Here is a 26434-nt window from a genome sequence, read left to right as displayed (position 1 = left end):
ATTAAACAGTATTCCAGTACTGATTTAATTCCAATTCTGATAGACAACTTGTGTTGTTTTGGAATAGATATAATGTATATTACAACTATGGATTGATTAAAGATATCATATTTACTTGTGTCAGCTTCCTAGTGAAATAAATTGTGACATCTTTTTATATGGGCATACAGTAATTAGCTGTATGTGGTAATATCAGGAATTAATAGATGATGAACAAATATAGATTGGCTACAAAGATGAACAACTGGTAAACAAGAAATACATAGAAGTAGTTAGTTAGGCCATATAGAGAATGAATGAGAATCAAATCACAGAACAAGTATATTAAATAAGAGCATATGAGACAAGAAGAAGAGAAAGACCAAGAAAAATATACTTACATACATGTAGTAAGTGGGATTCTCAAAAGGAGAAAAGTGACAGATTTAAAAAACAAAATACAATAAAGTGGTATATTAACATGGTAGAAGCATGAACAGTTTGCCAGGGTAGAAAGATATAGTGATGTATGATTGTTGTTGAATCTTACTTATTTGTATTTTTACTTACTTATTTTGTATTTTCCCTTTACTTTTATCTTTAATATTTTTGTCAGTATTTCTTCCTTTCCGTATTCTGCATAGAAAGGAAATAGAGTGATGAAGAGATTTGCATATAACAAAGCAAATAATAAAGAAGGTTGAATCCTGCTTTAAGCTATTCTCAACTGGGATTCTATATTTTTCACAAAAATAATATTGCATTCATATTGAGTCTTACTGCTTAAAACTACAGCTTTGTATCTAATGTGTTTGATTCAGAAGTGTTGCTTGGCTCTGTCTCAAAAGAGAGAATCAAGTTTTAAATTGGGCCAGTTAGGCCATTGAGTGTAACCATTGCTCAGAACAGGAATCTGAATTAAAGAATCCCCAAGAGATGGTTGTCTAACTTCTGCTTCAACAGTAATGGTGAGCACACCAACCCAACTATTTGGGTAATTGTTTCACTGTTGAACTGTTTTTGTGATGAGAATGTTAAATTCAGATTCATTCAGAATCTGCCTTCCTGTAATTTAAATCCTTCATTCTGCGTCCCATACTCTGTGACAATAGAGAACAGGTCTTGACCTTTTTCTGTGTGACATCCTTTCAGGTATTTAAAGAATGCTGTCATATCCTCCTTCATCTTCTCTTTTCAAAGCTAAATGTCCACAGCTTCTTTGATCTTCATAGGACATTGTTTTTAGTCCTCTAATCTTCCATATTGTCTTTCTCTAAACTGGTTACTTCTAAACAGTGGTTACCAGAACTGGACACAAACTCAGTAATGCTGCATAAGTGGATTTAATACTTGCTTTGGAAATGATGTTTGTATTGATGCAGCTTATTGCTTTTGTGGTTTCTGTAGCCATGTCACATTGCTGATTAATATTCATTTTTCAGTCAATTACTATTCCAAGAAACTTTAAATACAAACTGTTCTCAAGCCAAGTATTCCCTATCTAATACCTGTGCATTTTCTAGCTTTCTAAATAAAGAACTTTGCACCTCTCTGTATTAAATTTCATTTGTTACAATTCTCTAATCTTTCAAGCTCATTTATAATTTTATTTCTTTTTCTGGGACATTAACTATTCCACTTAGTTTTGTGATTCAGCAAATTTGATAAATATTCCTACAATCTCTTTAGCCAATTTGTACTGAAGAATGGGACTGAACTTTTCAGTGACTCGCTTGATATCCCACTGCAATATGCTGAAGAACCATTGACAGCCACTTTTTGAATATAGTTTTTGAATTTGGAATCCACTAAATTATTATGGCATTTTGTCTATAGCTTTCCCAAAATATAAGAACGGGGTTTTTTTTAGAAAAAGAGGTAAGTTTAGTAGTAGTAATCAATGCTGATTACTACTGCATGGTTATCAAGGCGCCTAACAGAGCAAATCTTTTTTATGATTTTCATTAATATCTTCCCAAGTATTGGTATCAGATTGATTAGCACTGAGATCATCAATAAGCATTATTCAAAGATAACATAAAAGTTTGGCCAGTCTATTAATACCTTCAGCACCCTTGAGTCAAATTATCTAGTCCCTTATATTCAGATTCACTTCAAAAAATAGATCATCCATTGCTTTGTCTCTATCAGTCATATACTTAGTCCTGCCCTTCATCCTCTTCTTCATAGTTTCCTGATGGAACATATCTTTTTGCTATTGTTTTGTCACTTTCATTGAGCAACTGATTTTTCTTTTATTGTCTTAGTTAAAGAAATTAAAAGAAGCCCTTTCTGTGTTTCATCCCTTATAAATTTTAACTTGCTCTGGCCTTTACGTTTCCTGATTCCTTTTCTACAATTCTAGCCTATCTCTTTGTACACTTCTTGCACCTTCTTTGTTTTCATATCCTCACTAAATTATTTGTGTAGCTTCTTTTCTGCTGTTCCTTTTTTTTCTTAATCAGAATTATATTTTGTGTGTGTGTGTGTGTATCTGTGTGTGTGCAATTCCCATACATCTTAAGCTCCTTTTCTCTACAGATTACCTTCCTATGGAATGAGACTTGTCATTGCTCTCAGTTTGTTAAAATGTGCTTATTTGAAATTCACGACATACATTTAACTGTCCCATCATTTATTTTAAAAGAGTTATAATGAAATCTTTGGCAATGTTGTAGAGGTAGTGGAAATGTTAAAAGAATTGTTACTATAATGCTAGAAATTTACTCCATTAGAAGAATAAGTCTGTGGAAGTATGGATCCAGATGACCAAAATTGAGAATAGTTAAACGTTACCTGTCTGTCATAACAAATAGTCTTATAATATTTAAGTTTTCAAAAGACTGTTGTTTTCACTTCAGAAGATTTGTATGGCCCCCCTGTCCATAGAAACTTTCTGTCATAAATCACTGGTAGGGATTTTTTTTCCGGTTCAGTTACCATATTTTCCCAGAATTTTTTACAATGGTAGCCATCATTTAAGCAGAATGGTTGTGGACTTCATTAGTCTAATACTTTGACAATGTTTTCCTGAGGAGCGAGGTACTTGAGAGGATATTAGCTAGAAGCAATGACTGTTTATATCCTTAGAGAAGCCAGTTTTAATGTTCTCTTCTCTTAAATTGATAGTCATCTGGGTAAAATCTAGCAGAGAGTGCCAAGAGAAATGGCAGTCATGTATTATGCCTTTTGTGACTGAGGAGTATACAGTGTTAAAAATACATTTCTACAACCTCATTGTTTACATTTGGCTTTTAATGAGACTGTTGATTGATGACTCTAGCATCACATGATGGGCAAGAACAAAGGATGAATTTGTCAAATACAAAACTAATGAGAAGAGATCCTTGATTAAATAATAGTATAACAATTCAACACACCTGCTTTGAGCCTCCCTTTGCATTTTTTTTTCTTCCTTGCCCGAGGAGGAGACTTTTCAATGGATTACAGTAACACTTTTTGACAAGCTTATACAGGGTGGAGTTCCTATGTACTGCCAGGATCCATTTGGCGATACCTAGATAATGCATTCTTTTTATTTTTGCTGTCAAAATTTATTACTGTAAAAGCATTGACTGTTACACAGCTGGCTTGACTTGTTCTCATTTTTAAGTCAATTAACAGAAGGTCTAACATAGTGTTTATTTTTCTTGTTATGCAACATTTTTAACCCGCTGCCCTGAAAGAGGCGGTGGTGAGGCCTCTCCTCAAGAAGCCGTCCCTGGACCCAGCAATATTGGCTAACTATCGTCCTGTCTCCAACCTTCGCTTCATTGCGAAGGTTGTTGAGAGTGTGGTCGCGCAACAGTTTCCACAATTCCTGGAGGAAACATCCTATCTAGATCCGTTCCAGTCGGGTTTCAGGTCTGGGCACAGCACGGAAACGGCATTGGTCGCGTTGGCGGATGATCTCTGGAGGGCTCGGGACAGGGGTTACTCCTCTGTTCTGGTCCTATTAGATCTCTCAGCGGCTTTTGATACCATCGACCATGGTATCATGCTGCACCGGCTGGAAGAGTTGGGGGTGGGAGGCACCGTGTTGCGGTGGTTCTCCTCCTTTCTCTCCGACCGGTCGCAGTTTGTGTTGGCAGGGGGGCAGAGGTCGACCTCGAGGCCTCTCATTTGTGGAGTGCCGCAGGGATCGGTCCTCTCGCCCCTTCTGTTCAACATTTATGTGAAGCCGCTGGGCGAGATCATCCGTGGCTTTGGGGTGAGATACCACCAGTACGCTGATGACACCCAGCTGTACATTTCCACCCCAGGCCACCCCAACGATGCCCTTGAAGTGATGTCCCAGTGCCTGGAGGCTGTGCGGATCTGGATGGGGAGGAACAGGCTCAGGCTCAACCCTTCCAAGACTGAGTGGCTGTGGCTCCCGGCATCCCGATATAGTCAGTTGACTCCATCACTGACTATTGGGGGCGAGTCTTTGGCCCCCACTGAAAGGGCTCGCAATCTGGGAGTCCTCCTGGATAGGCAGCTGTCTTTGGAGGAACATCTGACGGCTGTTACCAGGGGGACCTTTTATCAGGTTCGCCTGATTCGCCAGTTGCGGCCCTTTCTTGATCGGGATTCCTTGTGCACAGTCACTCACGCCCTCGTCACCTCTCGCCTTGACTACTGCAACGCTCTCTACATGGGGCTCCCCTTGAAGAGCACCCGGAGGCTCCAGCTGGTCCAGAATGCAGCAGCGCGGGTAGTGATGGGAGCAACATGGCGCTCCCATGTAACACCGCTCCTGCGCGAGCTGCACTGGCTCCCGGTGGTCTTCCGGGTGCGCTTCAAGGTGTTGGTTATCACCTTTAAAGCGCTCCATGGCATAGGGCCTAGCTATCTCCGAGACCGCCTGCTGCTACCGACGACCTCCCACCGACCCGTGCGCTCCCACAGAGAGGGCCTCCTCAGGGTGCCATCAGCCAAACAATGTAGGCTGGTGGCCCCCAGGGGGAGGGCCTTCTCTGTGGGGGCTCCTACCCTCTGGAATCAGTTGCCCCCAGAGATAAGAAGAATCCAGGACCTCAATGCCTTCCGTCGTTCCCTGAAAACCCATCTTTTTCAACAAGCCGGGTTGGCCTAAGAAGAAATTTTTAAAATTTTAAAATTTTTAAATTCTTTTAATTAGTCTGTGATTCTTAACTTTCGGGCCAAAATTTATATATATTTTTAAATGTTTTAATATTTGTATCCTATGTTTTTTATCTTGGCTGTACACCGCCCTGAGTCCTCAGGGAGAAGGGCGGTATATAAATTGGAAATTAAATTAAATTAAATTAAATTAAATTTGACCATTATGGATGGCTTTAGGATAAGTTTCATGAAAAATATCCTGCATTCCTTGGTGGGGGGACTCTGTTTGCAAGACCTTGCTGAATATTTCTATTCACTTTAACTCCCCTCAGTTAATATTTTATTCTTTTGGCTGAAAATCTAGGTATTCATTGATCATTAAGCTTTATTTTGAGATGTTTAGGTTTATTCACTGGGGAAAATACTCATCCATATTTGTACATATATGAATTAAATCCAGATTATGTTTCAGTTTTTGATTTCAAACCAAACAACCATCATAAAGCAGCTGCTTCTTTAAAAGTCCAGTTTATCTGCTCATCTACAATTCTAGCTCTAGGGAGAGGTTCTCATTTAGAAAATTAAAAATGTCAATTTGAATCACTTGTGAAACACCACTGTATGACTATTTTTATAGAATTCACATTGCTTAGGCATAATGTTCAAAGGATAACATTTTTGAAGTGAGGCAGTCTCTCTATGCACTCTCTCGGCATAAATAGTGACATTTATGAAAATTGTCATATAATTCTCACATAGGTCTGCATGTTAAAATCTAGTATATTTAGTAATTCAAAGGCATACACTATTTATTATCTGGTGAGCCAATTAACAGAATATATAAGTAGAATTTAATAACTGAAACTGGTTATATTGAAAATACGGTTGCCGCTTCTGTTCATCTATATGTGTCTGTCTATTTATGGTCAAAGCTTTACCACAAATCATTTCAACGAGTTTTGCCATTTTTGTGATTTTAGTATGATTTCTACATCATTCAATCTCCACAACAGCAACAAAAAATATTTAAGAATTATTAATACTGTTTTCTATCAATATTATTATATATTATTGGATAAAGCACGTAGGATATTATTAATCAGTTCCCTTAAGTGTTTCAAGGTGTACAGGAATTATAGTTGAAATATTGAGAGAGCATTATATAACCTATTTCAAGATTGAATCTCCAATACTTACACACACACCCCGTTTAATTCAATAGATAAATAGAATCTCTAATATGAAAATGATTAAACTTCTGCGCTCACACATACACAACCTGGAAGAATTTTTTTTTAATTCTACGCTGTTGCTATATATCTATTTTATTTAGAGAAACATATACTAATAAAAAATTGATGCAGATATATTTTATCCATATCAAGTAATAGATATCCTCGTTGTCTCCTGGATTTGCCAGAATTTACCAAAATATATTTCAGATACTTCAGTAAAAGTTATTCATTTTGATGCCTTATGTTTGCCCTTGAAAATATACATAATACATAGAATATATAAAATACAAATAAATACTATATAAAAATATATATATTGTGTATGTATATAGTATATATATTGTTTTTGTATATATATCTATATCTATATCTATATCTATCTAATATGTGTGTGTGTGTGTGTGTGTGTAAAGCTCTTTACTATTCAGAGTACACTACAGTATAAGAATGTACAAAAAAGTATCCTGCAGTATTCTGGTTACAGTTAACATTAAGAAATACTAGTACAAAGTTCAAAATTAATCATAGCATCAAGAAATAGCAATAGCACTTAGACTTATATACTGCTTCACAGTGTTTTATAGCCCTCTCTAAGTGGCTTACAGAGTCAGCATATTGCCCCCAACAACAATCTGGGTTGTCATTTTACCGACCTTGGAAGGATGGAAGGCTGAGTCAACCTTGAGCCACTCAGAATTGAACTCCTGGAGTGAGCAGTGAGTTAGTCTGAGTAATGCATTCTAACCACTGTGCCACCGCAGGTGAAAGGGACTTGTAACTATATTGACATACCTCACAAAAAATATTTAATGTTAAATCAGCAGAGAGAAGGCAATCATGTAGGAACAAAATAGGCTATGACAATTAAAAAAAAACATAATTCTGAAACATTTTCAAATTAAATTCTGGAATAATCAAATATAAAAATCAGAAGCTATGCCTTTTATTCATGCAGCTTTTACTAGATTCTTCTATAAGCATATACATTTTATATATTTAGAAAGTATACAAGTTTGTTATCTTAGAGCAGTGCTGGCAAACCTTTTAGGCACCGAGTGCCGAAACGGGAGCGCAAGCGCACGCAGAGCACCAGAAATTGGAAGAGCAGCTCTCACACGTGGGAATGCCGAAATCCAGAAGAGCAGTTCCCTGATGTGCATGTGCACACCAGGAAGCTGAGCTTCCAGTTTCCAGCATGCGCAGCACTCACCTGGTCTTCTGGTTTCTGGTGCACATGCGGCGTGAAGACCAGCTGGCCAGCGCGCACATGTGTGCTGGAACCCGGAAGAGCAACGGGTTCTGCATGCCACTTCCAGCAAGCGTACCATAGGTTCGCCATCACGGTCTTAGAGAATCAAATTAATATTTTCTATGATGGTATTTTGTTTAAACAAATGGGGTGTCTTTTTTTTTTTACAATTTTTTTTAAATTTTTTAAAAACACACAAATAAACATACAATACATCTTTTCGGAACAGCATTGATCCGGTCTTAAATTTATACAACTTTTTGTTCAACTTTAACAGAATTTAATATATTCTATTTTTGCCATAACATTTATCATATATCTCAACTATTACTATCTTATAGAAAGCTAACTCATATTAACTTGATCGAAACAATTACCCTTCTATTAATCCACCTTAAATCTTAATTCAATTAATACCTCATGGTACATTACACAATTCTTATCCTAAATACTCACTATTAACAATACAGTTCAAACATATTTATATTTCTAAGTCTTATTTCCATTTCTAAAACTTCCTTACATTTTATTATTACTTCATATAATATTCATTAAATCTTTATTTAATTATTACTTCATCAAATTTAAATCTTATCTCTAGTCTTGAAAATATACCAATTTAACATTTAAACAGAGTTCTTAGTTCAAATAACACAACATAATACAATTCACGATTATTTCCCTAAATTCTGTCTATTTAACAATACCATTTATATAAAAACCAATTTGAATGAGTCTTATTTGGTAAATCATCATCCTATATCATTTCAATTTTCTTTTCTTTTTGCTTAAATAAATGTATTATTGAAAATATTCAAATTATTACAATTGTTACAGGTATTTAAACAATATCCCAATTATTATAGCCATCAATCTTCTCAAATAATACCATCCAACATCTCAATAAAAATTAATTCATTATGTCCATTGATATATATTCTTTTTACATAATCTAATTTTCATATATTTTAACTTCAATCCATATTTCAATTCTAGATATCTATAACATATTCTTCTCTCATTTCTATCTTCCTTTCTCTCTCCCGTATTTTGCCCTATCTGTCCTATTGTTTCCTCTCTCTTTTCTCTTTCTCTTATTTTACCATTGTTAATCTCAATATAATCATTAATCAAAGTCCTAGACTCTTCTATTTTGCTCTATATTCCCTAGTATTTGCCAACCTTTTCTTTTATCGTTCCACTGTTAATCCCAGTGTAATCATCTTTATTTTTTTTTCACTGTTAATCCAGATGTAATCTCTAAAAACCTCCTTTTTATTATTCCCTAGTATTTTCCAACCTTTTCTTTTATCATTCCACTGTTAATCCCAGTAATCACCTTTATTTTTTTTCATTGTTAATCCCAATGTAATCTCTAAAAACCTCCTTTTTATTATTATTATCCACATATTCAGTAACTTCTTCATATTTAATCATATTATCTTTGCCTTCTCTATTTTCAATCTCTATGTCTTACTTCTCCGTCTTCATTTTCTTGCCTGCTTGCGTATGCTCCATTTCAACTTTTATATCCTCAAATTTTAGTCTTCCATGTAACATTATAATTATTTCTCTTATTTCCATTTTTCATGGCAAATACATCAATTTAATCATTTGTCTAATTTCCTGAGCCATTTTATTCTTTTTGAGTTTATATTATTCCAATTATAAAAGTTCCATTGTATTCCGCTTTTTTTTCCTCCAAAGTCGAGCCACTTGCAGACAAATAAATCCTCCCCCAAAAGTTCTCACAGCTTTTATCTGTAAAGTTCACAATTTTCCAAAAGAAAGACCAAGTTGCAATTATTCCTTTTTACTCCTGAAGGTGTCTCTCTGCAATCCACAATTACCAATTGTCAAACAAGTATCAATTTTGTTTCAATCTGCATCAACAATCTTATTTAGCTTCTTTTTTTCTTTTTAGCTTTTAAAAATATCAAATCAGTTTTATAGTTCAGTCCAAATTTACACAGCTCTTCTCACTTCTTTTTTTCCTTTTTTCTTTCATTTATATGACACTTCTGTTTTAAAGCTTATTATCCATTCTCTTTGTTTTTCTTGAAGTTCAAAAAATAAAGGAAAAAGAAAGGATCTATTTATTTCTTTCCAATCCTTTAACCAATCTTGGGGTAATTTCTCTAGTTATTTAAAATTTCCAAATAGTTTTATTGAAAAGTCAATTTTCCATTGGGTTTTTATCCCTTTAAAATTATGCTTCAAAATCTTCTTTTCTTCCCCCCCCCACTCATTAGCCGCTGTTTCATCGCTAGGGGTCTTAAAATTACAAAGATGTTTTCCTTATTGTTGTTTCAAACCATGGGTTGGCTGTCACTCACCCAGCTTCCAAAAACTCCATTCCATTCATCACTCCTGCTCAATGCTTAATCCGGTTGCCGCAGCTTCGTGGCAGCCACAATGGCTGCTGTCCCCTGCCGCCGAGTCATAGAGAATTTCCTCTGACCTTCAAGGAACTTGCCTGTTCCTCTTGGTCTTCCGAGGTGCCTCTCCTTCTTCCCCATCCCTACAGGACAGTTCTGGTCTGAAGACCCATCGGCAGCGGTTCGTCAGTCCAGGTTTTCACGGAGCTCATCAGAGCCCACTAATTCCCCGACTGTCTCGCCGCGACGCCAAACCGGAAATCAAACTGGGTGTCTTTTTAATGTACTCATTTTTAACATCAGACTCTATGTTTAACTTCAGGTGTGGCTCAGTAGAAACATCCTTATTCTTTGGGAAACACAAAATATATAGATTTCAAAATGTGCTTTGCCTTATGGCAGAAATGGGAAATATATAGCTCTCCAAATATTGCTGAACTACAGCACCCATCAGTCCTAGTTAAAATGACAATGGTGATGAATGATGGACGTTGCTATCCAACAACATTTAATAAGTCATACATTGTCCTCCCCTACTTTATGGAATGTGTAACCTGGTTAATGTCAACATATGGACAATATAATTGTCTTCATATTTGCAGTATTTAATTGGTTTAGAAATCATTAAAAATATGCCCAATTTGTTTTAAATTGAACCTACAGAAAGGCAATTATATACATATGATACTAACACCTTATTCCTGAAATAAAATGGAATTTTATTTTATGTTTATGTTTTATGCTACACACACACAAATATATAGTATATATAAACTTTTTCCCATCCACTTTATCTCAAAAATTATAAAATTCTTCTAAAATTTGTTTTACATACAAATTTGCAAATTTGTATCTTTCATACAAAAATATATTCTCCTTTTCTGGCCAACAAGACTTCCTTTTTCTTAAAGAAATCATTTCCCCCCCTTCAATAGTGTTTATGAGAGTACATATTATGCTTGGATAGCATCTTTTCTGACCTGGAAAATACAGGTAGTCCTCAACTTACAACAGTTCATTCAAAGTTACAGTGGGACTGAAAAAAGTGATTTATGACCATTTTTCATAGTTAAAACTTTTGCAACATCCCTATGATCATGTGATCAAAATTCATATGCTTGTGTTGTGGCCTGTCAGCGGCCTGTGCAGATTGTAGCTGATTCCGACAACAAGGAGGCTGGTGTGGTGCTGCGTCAGCAGCCTGTGCAGCTGGCGCTCGAGTCGGACAGTGAGGAGGCTGGACAAGATGTGGTGCCAGAGGCAGGGATTCAGCCAGGGCCTTCAGAACCTCCAGAAGCTCCTTTAAGTGAAGAGGACGAAGAGAAGGAGCCTCTTCTCAATGCACGGGCGCGCAGAGCTGCCAAAAGGCAGGAGTGGCTCCTCAGGAGAAGGTCTTCTCGAGAGTAAGGCTTGGAGTTAATTGGCCACTCCCTTAGCCTATTTAAGAAGGAACGCCGCTTGCAACAAGCTGTAGAGAACAACTTTAGTTCACTCTCCTTCACGTCTGCAAAATTGCTTCTGGGCTTTCTGCCAACTCTAGTAAGACTATAATTACCTTATCTTAGAATTCTGGTAGGCTGTTAAGACAGTTCATTAACAGCCTTTGAATGATAAAGACTAAGTTATTTGAGTAAAATAGGCTTTGTATAGAGTTTGTGTGTGCTGCGTTCTTTGGGGTCGGTAGCTGGGGCAGAACAGGTTGTCAAACTGGTTCATACTTATGACCATAGCAGCGTCCTGGGATCATGTGATTTTTGCAACCTTCTGGCAAGCAAAGTCAATGGGGAAGCCAGATTCACATAGCAACCAGGTTACTAACTTACCAATTGCAGTGATTCACTTAACAACTGTGGCAAGAAATGTTGTAAAAAGGGACAAAATTCACTTAACATTCTCATTTAACAACAGAAATTTTGGGCTCAGTTGTGGTCATATGTTGAGGACTGTATATTCCCTGCTTGACTTTTATTATTATAGATTTTAATAATCCTGAAATGTCGATTTGATCCTGTTTCTCATTTATCACCCTTCTTGGTTATCTTTTCAGTTTTGAAAAGTTTTCTCTTTTGAAATCAAATATTACTGCATTACATCTTCCCGTTTTTACCCAAATTAAGGTCACTAGCATTGTGTTTTCAGCCCCTAAAAAATAACTCAAAAAAAAAAAAAAAAAAAGCAAGGAGACAAATCTATTCACAAACCAAGAGATGGTGTAATTTCAAATCACATTATGAAAGGAAGGCCAAAAGTTAGCTATGATAAAAGTCTTCAGATAATGATAAAATACATGAAGTAGCCAAATGGTTTATCCTCAATTGGGAATTCCAAAGCCCTGGTAGGACCATAGCAAATAACTCTTCCCATGTGCAGGTCACTACATCTCAGACCCTATAGCTTGCCTGAAATGAAAAGATAACCAACATAAAAAGGTAATTTTTGAAGAATTTAGATTTTACTTCACAACTTGTCCCTGTATCTTAAAAAGAGAGGCTGTTGCTATGCCCTGATTATACCAATATTTTTAAGCTCTACTGAAAATATATATATATATTTAAAAATGCCTCAATTACACAGCAAAAGTGATGAAAATTGTAATGGATTAATGCTCTCTACATGGCACCTGAAGATGATAAAAAGGAAAAAAGCAAAGGGCTGCTGCATAACTTTACTAGAAGTGGCTTTACTCTGTTACTGTAAAGACTCAGTGGAAGAGATATGTCCTTTACTAAAGCTCCAAGGGACTAAGGGACTTTGGAAGGAAAGCTTGTTCATGTGGTATGCAAATATTTATTTTTGCATGTACAAAAGAGTATCACCATTTTGTCTGTAATCTTGTTGTATATTGATGAAGTCTTGCACTGTAAATTGCTTGCGCTGCAGTGCAACGCTAACCTTAATTAAAACATACCATTAAAAAAACCACTATACAAATATTTTAGATAGTTAAATCTGACTTGGATAAATAATGTTCCATTATCTAACAATGAACTTGATGAGAAAGTACGTCTGAGTAAGAAACTGTTAACTTAAAATTGCGTTCAGCGGTGTCATTTCACATCTTTGTGCTATAGCAAGGCAGTCATGCATAATATATTTTTATATTCCTGACATCCCCTTTGTATCTGTTTTACTAAAGTATAATGCCAAAAATGGAAGAATTAAATCTAGAGGAACTCCTGAAATGTTGAATTGTTGGCCTGAAAAAGAAAATTATCTGCCAATATTATCTCCAGGTGGGATAAATTTAGAGCCTCAATGCCTCAAAATTTATTCCCCCACCCCTCAAAGTTTTTACTCCTAGCGTAGTTCAATTATTTATTTATTTTTCCTCATTGAGTTCAAAGTTCTGGATGCATAATGAAAACAAGATGTTTTTGTTTTAAAGCTGAGCAGAGATTTGTCTTAATTTCCCCGAGTTTCCAATTTCATATTACTGATTGTTAGTGGGACTTAGAAAGGTGAATAATAAAATATTTCCAGTGAGAATAAAAATAAAATCAACTTTAAAAAATCAATGGGCATAGCAACAAAAATTCAGTACAAAGCCAAACCATGTGCAGTCATTAACAGGAATAATAATTGTTAAATACTGCATGAAATCCAAAAGTTTTCAAAGGAAAAAAAAACCTCTTGTCTCATTCCTTCAAGCCAATAAATAGATAATGAAGCAGATCTTGGTTGATGAATTGGAAGTTCTGTTTTAATGGTGATTGAGTTTGATTGCCTTATCCTAACTAAACTTAGGCCGATGACTATAGTAAAGACTTCCTGAATTGTCAATCTCTCCACCTGGAAGTTTATCCCTAAAATGATTTATTTGGCACCTACTCTACAGTATTTGTGTTCCAGAGTTAACAACAAAGGTATTTTCACCTACACATATTATTTTTCTTTTTATTGATTGATTTTATTGTTTTTGTTGTGTGTGTGCATGTGCAAGTGTTTTAATTTTGTATGATCACACTAGACAACTTTTCTTAGAGCTCAGTCTTAAAGCACAGGCAGCCACTCTTTTTTGGGCAGAGTTGCAGAAGGCAAAGCTACAAGTACACTGACCTTCCAAGTAGCACTACATTTATCTCCAGTGCCTCATGTAACAGTATTTTTAAACAGGGTATTGGGTATTGGGTGATTCTTAGAATGGGCCAACCTTTATCCTCTCTGATGCTTTTCTCAGACCATGCATTGAGATCAGTGTGCATTCCAGATAGCTGCACCTTATGCAGCTGCACCTCGTGTATTCCAGATAGCTGTGTTTTATGGTTAAAGAAGATATTATTTTATTTATTTACTGCATTTACAGTATATGCTGTTCATCTCACTCTGCTAAGTGATTCTGGGAGCCAGGGCATACTATGGCATTATTGCAACAGAGCAGTGCATTTACCAGGAAAGAAAATACAGGTAGTCCTCAATTTACAACAGTTCATTTAATGACTGTTTAAAGTTACAATGGTACTGAAAAAAGTGACTTATGACCATTTTTCACACTTATGACCGTTGATCACCGTTTGCCACCTTCTGACAAGCATAGTCAACGAGGAATCCATATTTACTTAATCATGTTAATGATACATACCTTAACTTAATACATACACTGATTCACTTAACAACCGTGGCAAGAAAAGTTGTAAAATGGGGCAAACTTGACAAATGTTTCACTTAGCAACATAAATTTTGAGCTCAATTGTGGTCGTAGCTGCAGTGGCAGAAAGTAGGACAAATTATCAACAGACAAAGGAGGCTGGGAGGAAGCAGCATTGTTGGCCATTTTTCTTGTTGAGATAATTGATTCTCTTTATTGGAGATATTTAAGTAAAGGCTGACAGCCTGTCAGGGATATTCTAGTTGATTACAGTATGGATATAGTTCACTTAATAGGAGTTAGTTGGGAACTTCTAGATTCCAACTCTAAGATTTGGTGATAACCAATTTTGTTTACATCAATAAAAGTATATTAGTTAATACCAAACTAAAAGATTATAGACCATTGTAGTTGTGTCAAAATCAAGGCAGAGAAATTCCTTAATGTGAAATAATCTAATATGTCTATTTTAAAAACTGCATCAAATATCCAGAAAAATAATTTCTTACACTTCACTGACTATCGAGTTCCTTTCTTTCAACCTGTGTTCCTCAAATGTTAGTATACTGTAAACAAAGGACAGGTATTCCAAAACAGCTATTTGTACATGGGGGAATATTGATTTTGAAACACCAAGCTAGTTTTTTATCTTCCTGTCTTTTTCCTATCCCAGGATGAACGCGAGGCCCGAGAAAATGTGAAGAGAGAACAGGATGAAGCTTACCGAATCTCTCTGGAAGCTGACAGAGCAAAAGTATGTATCAGTCATTACAAAGCATGCAATTTTTAAGACTAATTTTAAGAAATAGATTTAATTATTAATCCAAATCAGATCACGTTTTATCACAAGTTTTAATATTTGTATCCCAGAGTCTGGTCCCTTTCCTAACCCTTTTCAGAGAGCCATCAATACCGTCCTATACTTGTGATGAGGAGAGAAAGTCTCCAGCACATTAACATTCTGAGAAATGTGGCTTTCCTATTGGAGAAATCTCATAATGTTGTGTCATTTCTACTGGACATAACCTGTTTCAATGAGGAAAGTTGCTTGGCTGCAATTGCTTCTGGCACTACTTTTCTCAACTAATCATCATAGCTTTACTAGAAAAAGAACCATGTTATTCTTTTAGTAAACAGAAGACTGCAGCCTTCTTTCAATCTATCATGGTAACCTTACGCATCCCCCAAATTCTCAGAAAATATCTACTTTGATAACGGTATCACTTTTGATATGAATGTTAAGTTTCACTTTAACACTAGAAAAATACTAAATAAATCAATTCTTTACTACCTTACCATGATATCCAAAATTGTCTCCTTCTGTTGATTTTATCAATCTGCCTAATAATGTTCAGTCCTGCCACAATAATGCAAACAGGAAAAGAACTCAAATATAAAAATATGTGCAAATAGAAGAAATAAAGTAAAAGTAATTATAGAGTCATATGTAATATTAAAAGTTTAATGATAGTTGGATTAATGCTTGGAGTAAAAGTAAGGCAAGTTACATGATTCCAGTTCAGTTAATAGTTTAGTTTATTGATTAGCTCATAGACCATATCAAAATACAGAGTTCCAAATACAGATTATTAATAAAAATGATTCCACTTCAGTGGCAACATGGGATTGAGGATCTTAAAACTATGCAGACTATTAGAACTATGAACACTCTCCCTTTCTGAAAGTTGTTGTTTGGGAAACCTAGTTCTCTTGGGAAACATATATGTGCAAAGTGAGATCCTTCATTTAAGGACATTTCCTAATTGGGTATTATCCCTCAGGTAAAGGAACCTTCACACATAAAGAGATAGAGAGAGAGAGAGATTTTGAAGAATTCACTCTGGTAATTTGTACAGCAGCATCCATGGATTTGATCATGCTGCTTTGTCTTCCATTATGCTTGATTTGGGAAAGCCGCAGTGGCACAGTGGTTAGAGTAGTTAGAGTGCAGTACTGCAGGCTACTTCTGCTGACTGCCAGCTGACTGCAGTTTGGCAGTTCAAATCTCAGCAGGCTCAAGGATGACTCAGCCTTCCATCCTTCAGAGGTGGGTAAAATGAAGACCCAAATTGTGGGGGCAATAGGCTGACTCTGTAAACCAATTAGAGAGGGCTGTAAAGCGGTATATAAGTCTAAGTGCTATTGCTATTTGACCTACTGTAGGATGCCAAAAATGCATGCTTTTCTCAGTGGCAGGGCTTGCCTACAAGGCTCATGGTTATTTTCACAGAGTTTCCAGCACAGTGGGAATAATATTAGTTGTTCATTATTTTATAAAAAAAAATCTGAATAGTTTTAGAATCTAAAATATCATTTTCAATAGAGAGAAATATATATAGGAATATATTTTGCCTGAATCATTAGTATTGTGTCTGTGAAGAAATGTAAACCATTCAAATATGGAAAGCTGTCCAAATTATAATTTGAAATTCTGTTTGAACAGACATTAATTTATCACTTGTTCTACAGAGGGAAGCACAAGAAAGAGAAATTGCAGAGCAGTTTCGCTTGGAACAGATTAGAAAAGAACAGGAGGAAGAGCGTGAAGTAAGTGAGTTTAATTTTTTACTCAACTGTAGAACAACTGCATAAGGTGTAAAGCAAGGGAAGTGTCAATGTAGTAGTAGAAACAATGCTGTATTTTCAATGTTTTTTGTTGAAAACAACAAAATTTCAGATGTTTTCTGCAAGAAGGAAAACAGGTGTGTAGTATAAAGTGTGACGTGATAAAATGCACATTGTAACATCATGATGTGAATCCTTTTGGACTTGTCTTGTGATGTTGAATACAAGTTCATAAGTCTTTTTGCTTCCATCATCATGCAAGTTTCATCAGAAATGAGTATCCAAGATTTTTTTATCAATATCGCCCACAATCATATTTCAGATGATCTCTTCCAAAGAGGTTTTGAGTATCATTTTATATAACATTTTTACTTTTTCAGTTTCTCCCTATCTTAATATTTCTTTTCAATATCCTCTTTTTTTAGTGCCCATATTTACTTACTTACTTACTTACTTACTTACTTACTTACTTACTTACTTACTTACATTATTATATGCCTACCCATCTGACTGCTATGACTCTGGGAGGCTTATAAGATTAAAAATGCCCCCAAACAGTACAAGAATAACCAAAGTAACCACAGAAATCATTCAAACATTTTACAAAACCATTTAAAATAATTCAAACACAGTCTGCTGAAGAATTCATTTATTTTCCTACATAGTAGTTTAGTCACCAACATTACCAGATCCTCAGATCTGATGGCAAACCCATGTTTTCCTACTCTTCTAGAAGGCTAACAATGTTGAAGTCAGTCTCACTTCAGGTCAATATAGGCATAGGATAATTTTACTCTTGTATAATTTTGTTGGAGCATAAATTTTTCCTATTTAACCAGCATTTGGATAGAATGTCCTTTTAGATTTTTTTTATAGAAAGCTGCAGAATAAGTCTACCTTTTGTACCTATAATTGGACTCCTTCTCAATGCAAATAGCTGTAACAGGGGGAAAAGATATATTTATATATCAGAACAAAAACATCATTCACAAACTGTGTACAAACATTCCTTATATATACATATTACCTATGGTCTATTGCTATACATCAGAGTTTGCTTATATGATGTTCTTTCATTCAGCTTCTTTTAATAGCCAGTCATTCATCTGTCCACATAATGAATCATCTCTTTTTATATCTGCAGTGCAGATCCAAGAATTGTTAACATTACTCTTCCTTTATTGTTCTTTAAGTGTGTTCACTGATATGGAATATCCATTGTAAATATCTATTTTGCACTTTAGAGACTAGTTACTTTGGAGGGGAAGTTATTCTTTACATAATGAAAACAGATCTCTCTAAGCTGCTGTTTGTTTTTTCTAGTATAATTGCTTGGGTTCAGTAAATACTATTGCATTTGTTATACAGTATTGGTAAATGTCAAGATACAATGATAGAAAGCAGGTGCCTCAGAAGAGAAAATAGAAAAGGATAACAACATTCATCCATTTATAAAAGATTAAAATAAGTCCATGTGCAGGTAAACGAAAAAATAATAAAATATTTAAGTGTCTGTACTATTTTCAATTTCATCTAGTCTAGTTCTTGTTCAGTGCTCTTATGTCTACTAGAGCATCTCTGTGACAGATGACTATCCAGCCTCTATCTGAAGTTCTCCAGTGAAGAACTCACCACTTCATGTGGCAATAATGTTCCCCATCTGATACTTCATATAGTCAGGAAATTTATCCTGACATTTAGCCAGAACCAATGTACTTGTAATTGTTACCCATTGATTCTGATTTCTGTACTAGTATTGTGATACAGATTGATTCTGTATTGTGCATCATGAAGAGAATAAGAGGTTGGATACATTTGACAATATGAATCGGCTATCAATATAAAGATTTTAATTGGTTTTAAATTGGGTTTTTAAATTCGGGCTTTTATAAATTGGGCCTACTATTTAATAACTTTAATTATTTTTAAATATTGTCTGTCTTTGTGTTTTTAATTAGGCTGTACACCGCCCTGAGTCCTTCGGGAGAAGGGCGGTATAGAAATAAAATTAATAAATAAATAAATAAAATAAAAACAATAAGTGCTTCCTTTTTGTGTGACAATGCTTCTCCTATCTTCCCTTAATCCTCTCCATGGTAAGCTAATTGTCTTCAGATCTTTTAACCGTTCATCATAGGGGTTAATTTCCAGACTCCCTACCATTTGAATTCACTTTTCAGTGTTTGAACTGTGATTCCCAGAACTGGAGACAATATTTGAAGTGGGATTCTATCAGGGCATTGTAAATTGGAACAGTTACTTCCCATGATCTGAAGTCTGTATTCCTGTTAATACATACTAAAATAACCATTGCCTTTTTAGCAACTGCATTATACTATTGGATCATGTTTAATTTGTGGTTGACAAAGACACCCAGACCCCTTTCACATGTACTACTCATAAGCCAGGTTTCTTCCATTGTATATTTATAACCTACATTTTTCCTATTCAGATGCATAACTGTATATTTCTCTTCATTTCAGCCCATTATACAAGTCTGTTTTGATAGTTTTTACAATATTTCTTTCTTCACTAAAGAATTCATCCTCCTTTCAGTGTTGGGTCTCCTGCAAACTTGATACATTTTTTCTCAGTTCCCTCATCTAAGAAACTGGTTAAATGTTGAACAACACAGAGTACAGTACAGAGGCCTATGGCACACAGCCATTAATAAGCTTTCCTGGGTACATTCAGCAAATTGTGAATCTGTTTAATGATTATCATCTAGCCTCTATTTTACCATTTTATTAAGGAGAACATCATGAGAAACTTTATCAAAGGCTTTACTTCAGCAGATGCACTCAGATTTATGAATTTTTTTCTGTTCTAACTAAGCTAGTAACTCTATCAAGAAAAGAAGATGACTCTGACATGATTTGTTTGCAACAAGCCAATGCTGGATCCTTTTAATTGTAGTATGTTCATCCAAGGGCTCACAAACATGCTGTTTATTATGGCTTGATTTGAGGCTGAAGAGAATCACTAGTAGTTGTCAGTCCCTTTTCAGAATTGATTCAGACTCAAGATAATTGGCTGCTAACTTAAGAGTTAGATGCTGAGCTTGGGAGAGTGCCAAACCCCAGAATGTACCATCAGCTAAACATAGCTCAGGAGTGAAGTCCTGGACAGTTCTTTGAAAGGCAAAAACATTAATTCCCTTAATTAGATAAAGCCAGGAGCTCTGTCTATATAGCATCATTCTCCAGATCCTCTCCCTGGTTAGAAATAATGGTCTTGCATCCTGCCCTGAATTCCTGCAACCTAATGTTCCAAAGGATGTGGTGGCTCAGTGGCTAAAATGCTGAGCTTGTCAATCAAAAGGTCAGCAGTTCAGCAGTTCGAATCCCTAGTGCCGCGTAACAGGGTGAGTTCCCGTTACTTATCCCAGCTTCTGCCAACCTAGCAGTTTGAAATCACGTAAAAAATGCAAGTAGAAAAATAGGGACTACTTTTGGTGGGAAGGTAACAGCGTTCCGTGAGCCTTTGGCATTTAGTCATGCCGGCCACATGACCATGGAGACGTCTTCAGACAACACTGGCTCTTCGGCTTTGAAATGGAGATGAGCACCGCCCCCTAGAATTGGGAACAACTAGCACATATGTGCAAGGAAAACCTTTACCTTTACCTTTTAATGTTCCAAGGGCAGCTACTCCTTGTCTTAACTTTGAACTGGCTACTGTGGATTCTTCTGATTCTTAAGACATAGACTGTTTAATAACCTGGTACCTCTGTCTTAAATTTCATGCAACTTGCAAACTGATCTCCTTGTTACAGTTTATGGATGGGTCACGTTACTATTAGTCTCATCTTTTTTTATATGTAACGTGAGGCAGTAAACATACCCAATACTCTTGTTACCTGTTTTCCTCATATTATCAACTCTTAGGCACTTTAACCATTAATCAAACTGGCTCCCTATTATAAATATATAGATTAAATTATGATATACAATATAAATTATGATTATTCAGATCTATTCAAGCCTTTATTTATGCCTCCTAGCCGGTGCTTATGTGTGCTTATTTTTGCCTTGACTACTGAGAGTGTCAAGCCTATAACAGTGGAATACAATCCAGAAAGAAAGATTTACAATGAATCTTATTAACTGTATTGTGTATTGTGAAGAAAATAAGAGGTTGGTATACAGAATCTTGGAATCAAATAAGTCTAAACTCTAGCACATTCATTGTTAAATTCATTTTGATGTAGCTCCTGTGATCTATTTGAACCTCTTTTGAACCTGCCTGTAGTTTTCTTGACAAAATTTCAAAAGTGGTTTGTGATTGCTTGCTCTCTATGGCTTAGAGAGAGTGACTGGCCCATGGTCATCCAGCTAACTTTGCGTCTCACAGTCTACTAGCCTGATCCCTTTACTACTACAACAGACTGGCTCTCTACAGAGAGATTTATGAGAAGCCAATTAAAGCTCAAGATTTTTAAGTTACCTTGCATTCTGTTGATGACAAGCTGAGATTGTCCATTATAGATGTCATGCTGACAAGTCTACAGGTTTTTTTAGATTCTCTTCCCCACCCCCTTTTTTAAAAAAAATAAAAGCAGGGATAATACTTTCTGTCTTCCAAGCTTCTGGAATCTTGCTTGTCTTCTCCCAAAGATTACTGCAAGTGTTCTGTGATCAACCATTAACCTATTACCCATTCACAACTTTTTCTCACAATGGACCTATAACCTCTTTGGCTTTATTGCTAACATATCCAAATAACTCATTTTTGTTGGTTTTGAGGGCGTGGGTGTGGGTCTCTTTTGTAAGCCTTATGTCAAGTTCTTTGGCAGCTGCCTAAATTAAAGGTGATTCTTTTCCAAGCATGCTTTCTTGGAGTTCTCCATTAGCAAAGTTTACTGAGGTGGACAGATTGATCTTACAAGAATTTCATTTCCTGACATCATTTGGGATTTCAGGTAGCTGCCCAGTTCAACTCAGTGGAGAACCACCCACCATCACTAGACACTTCTTTTTCAAGGTGGCTCTTGGCTTAACTCCATGGAGGGACTATATGTTTTCTCTAGCGTTCTGTAGCAAGGTTTGCTCTGGTAGTTGTGTATCATCTTTTTAGAGTGAGAATCATAATTACCCCTGGATGCCTCCTAATCCCTTTTGCCTCTTTTGGTCACATGAGCTGTTATCTCTGCCAAAGTTCTCCCTCACAGTCTATGTATTTACTTTCTGGCTCTTCTGAGTGTGTCCATTGTCCTGTCCAGGAACTTCTCATTTCCACTAATGAGTTGTGGAGTGGAGACATTTGCTTTAAGCCCTTTAACTCTCTCTTTCAAGAAAACAAGATTGCACTTGCAAATATATTTTGGATCTTCTTCAGCCAACAAAACAGACATTGTACACACCATGATTCCCTCACTCCCCATATCCCTTTGAGCTTCCTCTTCTGATTACTGTAGCCAATTTCCCATGAAAATTTCCCTGTTTGCTGACTGAATTTATGAGCAAACAGAAAGTTGTTTTTTGGAAACTGGGTTCCTTGCATACTTCCTTGAGCTGTCTCAACTAGGTCAACAAAGGCCATATTGCAGTCAGACACAATGGATAGTCAGCAGCACTCAAGACATTAAAAGTAATCTATCAGCAGCACTTGGAAAACAGCAGACTTTTCCTCTCTCCTATGCTCTTTTTTTTTCCTCATCTGCTTTGTATAGTTCACTTGCCAAATTCCTGTTTTCCGATCAGACACCAAGTGAGCTTCCAGTGGATTTTATTAAAGTCTCTGGAAGGAATTGAGAAGCATCTCTACTTTCTCTCCTTCTTTAATGTCAACTATTGAATGTGTGGAATGCAAATGATGCCTGCCACATGATTTTTTATTGTTCTTAATAACACTAACTTTTCATTTTCAAATCTAGGTATGTCCTAATTTTAAATTCATTAAATCCAGTTTTAACCATACTTGAAGATCAATCAATATGGGTTTTAATTGTTTTTAATGGTTTAACTTTTAATGTTTTATATATGGTTTTTAAATGCATTGTAAGCCGCCTTGAGTCTTCGGAGAAAGGCGGCATACAAGTTGAACAAATAAAATAAAATAAATAAATCAGGCCTAAGCTGTGTAGTCTTTTTTAAGTTCCATTGCTTGATTTCAAAGATCCCGCTATTAAGAACAAATACGTCAGAATCTAGCTCAACAGAGAAATCTGAAAAAAGTTGGGCATTCAAAAATACATTAACATTCTCAAAACATGTAACATTTTAAAAAATATATTTGTTTTGAAAGCACTAAGAGAACAGTTTGACTTAAAAGTTATTTCATTGATATATATTTTCATAACTAGGTAACCCATTCTGGAGCAAATTTATGTATAGAGAAATTAGATGTTGAGAACTTTGCTCTCTTGTTAAAAAAATCTGAGAAGGTTACAGGATTTTAATAAATTAATATATCTGTCTAAATATTTAATGGTTTTGATTTTTATGCTTTAAAGGGCAATTTGGCACTTTGCAATTATTCACTCAATCAAGATTTCCTAAGTCCTTTCTGTCCAACAATTAAATTACCTATCACTGCTATGCAGTAAACTATTGATTTAATAATGTGTTATAAGAGAAGGATTTATTTTAATTAGTTGTTTTTTAGCTGTTATTAAGAAATGGATAAAGATGAATATGTTATTGAGATGTAAATTATAGAACTGTTGTGTGGAAATGGACTTCAAAAACAGAAAGACAGCCTAATAGTTGGAGAACATTTAAAAAAAAGAAAAAGAAAAAGGAGCTTAAACATTAAAAATAAAAAGAAAGGAGTCTACCCTATACTTTATCTAGGCAAAGAGAAGAATCTTTCCCAGTTATCTTATGGCAATCATGAGTCAAAGTCAAGATGACAGTCAAGATCATGCAAACCCTGCCAATTTTGTATGTGTGTTTGGATATTTAAAAGGTTAAGACTTTGATTGTGTGATCATGACCATTATCATGACATTTTTTAATCTAGTAGTGTCATTTAAGTATCAGTGCTAGGCAATATTCATAACAGTAGCCATTTATAGACTGTTAGAAATGATAATCTCGCTGAAATTTATTTCCTAGGTTTGAATCTCTGTAAAAGGCAGGCAGAATGGGTCAGTGAGCCAACTCATGCCCCTCTCTTGTTAGGAGATGGAATGCCTAGTAGCAGGGGTGAAATCTACTTACCTTCCCTACTGGTTTGGAAGTGCGCGCTCCGCGTGCATGTACACACTCTGCTCACGCGCACATGCACATCACATGTGATTTTGGATCCTCTGCGCATGCGCAAAGCCTTCTGCGCATGTGCAGAGGGTCAAAAACAGGTTACTTCCTGGCTTTGGAAGAGTGCGCACTTTCAAACCAGTAGGGAAGGTAAGTAGATTTCACCCCTGCTACTAGGGGTGACGTCCAGCCAGGTGGGTGGAGCCTCATGCTGCCGGCACTACCGTTTCGCAGAACCACGCCACCACCGCCCAAACTGGTGCGAACCGGTAGCATTTCACCCCTGCCTAGCAGGTAAAAGCATAGAGTTGACTCTTCTCTTTTTCAGCCCTCAAAATGAACAGAATTTTAAAAAACTGATAGTGTGGAAATTTGATACTGCTACAAAATATGAGTCAAGAACTTACTCTTCCAGAAACCGAGAGCGTTATGCAAATGAAAGAAATCCACCATTTTGGAGAAATGAGCCAATTCAGCCTCTGGCAGGCCTATGAGCAAAAAATTAATCAAAGTGTATTCTGGTCAGCCTATTTTTTATAATGCCATTCTTATTTACAAAATAATAGAATTAACAATGAAGTACCGTAGCTACTGATCTCTACATAACTTTTTTTCTTTCTTTCATCAGGCTATAAGGCTCTCTTTAGAGCAGTCATTGCCTCCTGAACCCAAACAGGAGAGCACTGAATCAGTTAGTAAGCTACGTATCCGAACACCCAGTGGAGAATTCTTTGAACGGCGTTTCCTGGCCAGTAGTAAGCTGCAGGTCGTCTTTGATTTTGTAGCTTCCAAGGGTTACCCTTGGGAGGAGTTCAAGCTACTCGGGACTTTTCCCAGGAGAGATGTAAGTACCGTAAATAAATGTGTTTAGAATATTTTTTCCATTCCTTTACCCAATTGTAGTTCATGCTTAGGATGTTGAAGCTGAACGTGAATTGTGAAATTCTGCTCAGTACAGAAGCTGATTTATAGGATGTGCTGTTGCATCTCTCTGAGATGGCCATCTACTGTAGATAGCTCCAGCAAAGTCCCCCAATTTTCAAGATACTCTTTTCAAAAATTTCCCACCTTGTACTTTTCAGCTCATAGATTTGTACCTCTGATATTTAGAGCTCCACATGTGTCTGTCCCTAATTAAGAACCAATCTGAGGATTCTTGTATAACTATTTCAAGATTTGAATGTGAGAGCCAGCTTCTCGATGTCACAACAAAAAACGTTTGCTCTTTGATTAGATTATTCTATAATAACCTTTGTATTTAATCCTTGAGAACAATTAATCAGTGGAACCTTGCCTTCAGAAATTGTGGATGCTCCAACACTGGAGATTTTTAGGAAGAGATTGGACAATCATTTGTCTGCTGGTATAGGGTCTCCTGCTTCAGCAGGGGGTTGGACTAGAAGACTTCCAAGATACTTTCCAACTCTGTTATTCTGTCTGTATTGGATCTCAAATCTATTTTATCATAGGATAAATATTAACTTGTGTGTTCACCGCAGCAAGGAAGGGTGCAAATCAAAGATTCCTACTAACAGTAGTTTATTAGATTAATTATTTTTATCAATAGCTTTGGATGCTTCCTCACTTGATATTAGATCTTGATGAGTGGAGAGAACCAAACCCAAGGGCAGAATAGTGCCATTTGCTAACCTTGTTTCTGTAATGAAATACTGATCAGCAGGAGAACAGTGTGTTTTTTCTCAACTTAAGGATGGTGAATGGCACTTTAACCTGGCTGTAACAAACAGCTGTCAGTCATTCACCAAACAAGATAGGAGGAATCATTCATCTCAACTGAGAATGCATTTGCAGAACAGCTGTTGCTGCTGCATAATCAACTTTGGTTCCTACAGTTCTTGGATCCATCTTACTTTTGTCAGTACCAAAACAGCAGACTGATTTCTGAAGCAGCCACCTGCATGGAGTTGGTAGAGAGGTCCTAGAACCGGGATGGCGAACCTATGGCACGGGTGCCACAAGTGGCACGCGGAGCCATATTGGTGGGCACGCAAGTGTTGCCCTAGCTCAGCTCCAGCACGCATGCACACACCGGCCAACTGATTTTCAGGCCTTCCGGTCCCGCCGGAAGTTGGGAAACTGGGGTGGGGAAGGCTGTTTTTGCCCTCCCCAGGCTCCTAGAAAGCCTCTGGAGCCTGGGAAGGGGGAAAAACGGGCCT

At 36.3% G+C, this 26434-nt stretch overlaps 1 protein-coding gene across 1 annotated transcript in view; it reads left to right on the top strand.

The window, feature by feature from the left end:
* FAF1 (Fas associated factor 1) overlaps positions 1-26434 on the top strand; it is a 192312-nt gene that overhangs the window by 153421 nt on the left and 12457 nt on the right. The window contains exons 16-18 of the mRNA XM_060689911.2: positions 15167-15247; positions 16963-17040; positions 24886-25101. Coding sequence (XP_060545894.1) covers positions 15167-15247; positions 16963-17040; positions 24886-25101 — 375 coding nt within the window. The remainder of the gene's footprint in view (positions 1-15166; positions 15248-16962; positions 17041-24885; positions 25102-26434) is intronic.

This window comes from Pantherophis guttatus, chromosome 3, assembly GCF_059756535.1.
Source record: "Pantherophis guttatus breed Tessera chromosome 3, ASM5975653v1, whole genome shotgun sequence".
Lineage (NCBI taxonomy): Eukaryota > Metazoa > Chordata > Lepidosauria > Squamata > Colubridae > Pantherophis > Pantherophis guttatus.
This window is presented reverse-complemented; position numbering and strand designations above follow the sequence as displayed.